Consider the following 5,707-nt stretch of genomic DNA (forward strand, 5'->3'; position numbering starts at 1 on the left):
TATGGTTTACAATTTATCACTGTTTTCGTCCTTTGGCCTAACGATATGTGAGTCATTGACCTCCTAGCAAGTCAAGAGTTCAAACCTTACCAAATATGAGAAGAGTATGCGAGTAGAGTATGCGAGTTTATTTGTTCTATTCGTCGTATGTATGTGTGTGTGCATATATATATATCATGCTTCAAAAAAACACGGTAAATCTTAGAAAGGAAAACAACAAAAAATTGTAAACAAGAAAGATGAAAACCATAATTTTAAAAGCAAAGAAACAAAAGCCACATTAAAAAAAAAAGGTTTAATGGCAGGGACCTCATGGCCCCGTGGTCCACATTTTGTGAACCCTACTTGCCATACCTCATAAGCAAGCACCGAAAAAGACAACTTGTCCTCTCCTGGAATCGAACCCGGGTGGGCACGCCCAAGGCAAGACATTTACAGAAGGAGGTGGCCACTAGGCCAAGGCCTAATGGTTAAAGTCACATTTTTAACAAACTACATAGTCGAAACTCAAACTTAACAAACGACTTGAAATACTCGATCTATATCAACTACATATTATGGGCTAGGGATCGAACAAGAGACTCGAATCCGTTATAATCGCGGTTTTCCCATCTCTAATCGAAACAATGGTGTGAAATGTGAATCCAACTTCAAAAAATTGTTGATTTGGTTAAGCAACTGACTTGTAGTTGAATAATACATTTTTACCAACAAAAATATGGCTTAACAAAAAGATAAACATGTACTAAATATGGCAAAATGACAACCATATATTTTGTGATATGAAGCTTGCTTCAGATTTGTGCCAAATTTTACCGCATCGAACGCCTGGGGTTGGATTTCATCACTGACTCCAGGAATCTATACATCCATCGATCAAGCATTCCTGCCAAAAAGGGTACCGGATTAATAGATGGTTTTTATCGACCGTTAGTAATTTGTTTTAAATCAGCAAAGATTCTACTCGACAAGTTCTCTTTCGTAAAAGGGTATTCTAGATATTTGAAAAGTAATCAAACATTTTTTAATTAGATTATATGTCAAATAAGATGTTACAGTAATCTTTATAAGTAAATTTGACCTTCCTAAGAGCATCTCCAACAACTATGCAATAATGTTTCTAAAAGAGAGTATTTAAAATCAAAATCTCTAAAAGAATTGCATCCAACTCCAACAACTACTCTGTTTTAACAAATCCAATATTAATTATGTTATTAAAATATTTTATAAATTCATAATCCCAATACACTTTTAGAAAAACTTTTTGAAAATTATCACATATTCAATCTCATAGGCGGAAACAATTAAAATAATATATGTCTGCATGCATCCCATCCCCAGACCCTACTTCCGGGTGGGATATACCAAGTTCATTTAGTTTGGTTTAAGGGGGGGGGGGGGTCTAAAGGGTATTACGAGACGGGGAAAAAGAAACAAGAATGATCTATATGAATCTAGATTTCTAAGTCCTAATCTTAAGATTCGGTGTTAATTAAAGGTTCTAAACCTCTAGCAGAAGAGTTAAGACAAACCTGTTAAAGCAAATGTACCACCAAGCACTGCGCATAACCGAGTTATGAAGTGGAGAAAACTGCGTCGTTCTTCTTTGATGGCAACAGTAATTGGTGAAAGATCATATAAAAAGTAAACAGCTGAATCACATCAAAGAAAAAGTTATTTAAGACGATATAGCCATCCACACAGGACTGTTATCATGGTACAACGATAAGCAAGAATAACTTATTTCAGAAACAAACCTGGCCATGTCCTGTCAAATTCATTCATAGGGGAGAAGTACTCGGTAACGGAGAACTGATTGGTCGGTAAAACTTCTTTTGATATATATTTATATTCAGTTGGAACAATCTACATCATCAAAAAAGAAATACCATATGATGATACCAAAAAATAATGATGACACCCGACAATGCCATTTAAACTAATCTCTTGTTAGATATGAATATCGTGAAACGATAAAAAGGTCAAATACAAAGACAAGCACATTATCACCATGAAAATAACTTTACACAAAATAAAATTAGAACACACATAACAATCTTTCCATGTTAAAATCAAACCAAACCAACCAAACCCTATATGTCCCACCCAGAGGTGGAGCTTGAGAGAGGTAACATGTACGCAGACCCGACCTCTGCTCAATTCCTTCCTTCCCAACTTATGGTTTTTCTAATTTTGTTTTGGTGATTTCACTTTTGCAAGTTTAGCATTTACAAATTAAAATATCATCCATTAGAAATAAATTAGAGATCATCACAAAATGATGGATAAAATGATGCTTGGTAGTATTATCTTAGGTTTGGTGATTCAGATACAGCTGACTCAAAATACCAATTCTACCAGTTGAAGTAGATGTTATTGAAGAACAAGTATAAATTATATAAATATTCAACACAATATCTATAGCATGCATATGGTCACTTGGCTCGAAAGTAGCTAAAGGCTTGGGTGATCATGAGTGCAACCAGACTCTTTAGGATATCGACTATCAGAGTATTATGAACAAGGAGTCGCAAAGACTTGGACCATCTGCATGATCGGTTAAAGAGGATGGGTTCTTATCATCTTATGCATGTCCCTATAATTATTTCTTCATTTTTGAGCATATCATCAAGGAGTCTGAGGAAGTGACATATAGACGATATGCAAGGACAGGCAACTTATTGGTTCAGGCAGCCAGCAGGCCATGACCACCAGTCAGTTTCATCCTCGCATTTTTGCATTTTTATGATTGCTCATGAAATCACATAAAAAGTCAGGAATTAACGTTACTTCCTCCATCTATAAACCAATAGTAGATTTCACTTTGACTTTTGACCATTAAATGATTTCATGTTACTTCACAATCTATATGGAGCCTTTGTTGTAGAGAAAAAGTTGATGGTCAATACACTATAAAAGAATACAAATATATGAAAAGAATTATGGTTATAGAATGGAAGTAATATTTTTCTGGAGAAGGAGATGTACAAGTAAACTAACCTTTATGTAGTATTTAAATGTTCCGCTGGCAGCGTGGAGAATTCTTTCAGTGTCATCAAGGGGATTATGGAGTCCTGGATACTTTGGCCCAAAAGACAAATCATGAATCACATGGCTGACATTGACACGACTAGCCCCTTCAAAAATCTGCAGAACCAAGCACAAGTTGAATTAAATCTAATATTTAATTCATAGGCAAGTCCAGATCTGGTGGGTAAGAAAGATAATGCCCATCAACAAAATTAGGACTTCAAAAAAGGTGTAATAGGTTCATTTTGTCAAACAAAAAATAAGGTGTTGAAATATTTGATGCTGCAGAATCCAGTGATCAGCAACCTAGCCCGCGACCTGTGCTCACAAAGCTAAGGGGCTGTTTGTTAACAAATTTAATGAGCTTAATGGGACTCACAGCTTATTTGGTTACTATACTATACATGATTGTCTGGTAGTGACTTCATGATAAAGAAAGTGGCTAATTCAGTAAGCTTCTAGGGAGAAGCTTTATGCAGAAAGCCAAGTTTTTCCTAAACCTGCCCATCCCAATTAAAAAACACGCTCATTCTATCTATATGAAAAATCCCTTCCAAACAAAAACCTTCCCAATCTATACAGACAGATTAATATAAACAGACAACTTTATTGATACAAGACTTAATGAAAAACCAACCGAACAACCCCTAAGCCGCAAAGTGTTAGACTAAGTCAACTAGTCTAGTTTATATTATTAGTATTGTCTAGGGTCCAAAGTGTAATTAGTTTTACCTATATAAGGTGTATCAGATTATTATTATTTTTCAATCAATACAATCAATATCAAGTTTTATATGGTATCAGAGCCTAACCCTAAACCTAAAATCGATCCTTCTACCTAACCCTAAAATCGGCGGCCTTCAACCCTAATCTGTCGGCGCTGTCCCTTCAACCCTAATCTGCCGGCGCTGTTCCTTCAACCCTAATCTGCCGGTGCTGTTCCTTCAACCACTCATCTGCCGGCCGGCGCCCTTTAACCCTAACCCTACAATCGGCACTCTTCAATTCATCAACAATCTGCCGACGTTAAAGACACATCAACTCAGAATTCATGGCAGCTATAATCACCTTTTCACATCATAAGAAAACCATTCACAATTCACACATTCTCCTTCTCTCTCAAACCTACCAACTATGGCTATTGGCGTCCTATGATTGAAGCTTTTCTCACATCTCATAATCTCTTTGGTTATGTTGATGGAACAATACTGTGCCCTGATCAGAAAATCACCAACGAATCAGCAACCACCGACAATCCAAGCTACATTCCGTGGATCTCAAACGATGCCCACATTCGGATGCTTATCATCTCTACTGTGTCCGAAGATTCTTATCAACACATTCAGGGAAAAACATCACGTGAGGTATGGTTATCTCTTGAAAGAGCTTACGCCCCTGTTACAGCCTCTCATGAATTTACTCTCAAAACTCAATTGCTTAGAATCACCATGAAAGGTGATGAAAAACCGGCCGATTACCTAAGCAGGGTTCACGAATATGCCACTGCTCTAGCAAACACTGGAGAACCAATGAAGGACAAAGACCTAGTAATGCTAAYTATCGCAGGGCTTCGAGAGGAATACAATGTCATTAAAGGCAATTTACTAACCCGTTTACCTCCTGTTCGCTTCAATGAACTGCATGGTCTTTTGTGTGATCATGACTATGTTTTTACAAAGAACTTAACTCCACAAGCTTTCCTGGCCAACACTGCTCCAATACCCCAGCCACTAACGGCTGCTGCATCTTCGATTCAACAACCGAATCTCGATCAACTTCAGCAACAGCTCCAAAGCATTCAACTTGTGGCTTCTCAACTTGGTTATCAATTAAACCCCCTTCCCACCCCACGGGCTCAAGCATATTATGGTTCTCGGTCCTTCAACAATAACCGAGGTGGTCGAGGATCTCGTGGTTCTTCTTGTGGCAACTCACGTAGTGGTTTCAATAATCGCCCTCGGGATAGCAATGGCTCCAGACAGTTTTCTTGGGCTTCAATCCACAACACAGTCTATGGCCATTGCAACAGGTGTGGCATAGGTCATCTACAGTCTCAGTGCCCAAATCAGCCGAACCAGTCTCATCCTACACCACAGGCCAATTTTACATCACACTCAGAGGCTGGCTCATCTTCTGGTCCTACTTGGAAACCAGATATTGGTGCAACTCATCATGCCACACCAGACCTATCTAGCATGGATAACTCAGAGGCCTACTACGGTAACGATTCTAGACTTGTTGGTAACGGTAATTCTGTACCCATTTTTCACATTGGTTCATCCAAAATATACTCACCAAACAAAACCTTTACCCTAACCGACATTCTTCATGTTCCTCAAAAACAAAATCTTTTATCTGTTCAAAAATTTTGCCTTGATAACAATGTTTTCTTTGAATTTCACTCTTCTTATTTTGTTGTCAAGGACGAGTCTACTCGCACTACCCTCCTTACGGGCCCCAGTGAACATGTTTAAACTCCATTCGTCTTCCTCAACTCAAGTCTCTGCCGAAGGTTGCCTTCACTGCTGTTAAAGCTCCTTCGAACATTTGGCATCAGCATTTAGGACATCCTCATGCTCAAGTTTTTCATTCAATTGTTTCTTATTGTTCTTTACCCGTTTCAGACAAATTATCAAATACTTTATGTTCTTCTTGTCAATTGGGAAAATCTTCAAAG

The 5,707-nt window shown here is 37.9% G+C and overlaps 1 protein-coding gene across 2 annotated transcripts in view; it reads right to left on the bottom strand.

Annotated features, from left to right (window-relative positions):
- Positions 1–507: 507 nt before the first annotated feature.
- LOC112527316 (endoplasmic reticulum-Golgi intermediate compartment protein 3) overlaps positions 508–5,707 on the bottom strand; it is a 15,725-nt gene continuing 10,525 nt past the window's right edge. For both annotated transcript variants that reach the window (XM_025137895.1, XM_025137896.1), the window contains exons 9-12: positions 3,001–3,147; positions 1,758–1,866; positions 1,533–1,652; positions 508–886 (exon numbers count right to left, since the gene is read on the bottom strand). In XM_025137895.1, coding sequence (XP_024993663.1) covers positions 813–886; positions 1,533–1,652; positions 1,758–1,866; positions 3,001–3,147 — 450 coding nt within the window. In that variant the 3' untranslated portion in view covers positions 508–812. The remainder of the gene's footprint in view (positions 887–1,532; positions 1,653–1,757; positions 1,867–3,000; positions 3,148–5,707) is intronic.

Source organism: Cynara cardunculus, assembly GCF_001531365.2.
Source record: "Cynara cardunculus var. scolymus isolate 2C chromosome LG 15, CcrdV1, whole genome shotgun sequence".
Lineage (NCBI taxonomy): Eukaryota > Viridiplantae > Streptophyta > Magnoliopsida > Asterales > Asteraceae > Cynara > Cynara cardunculus.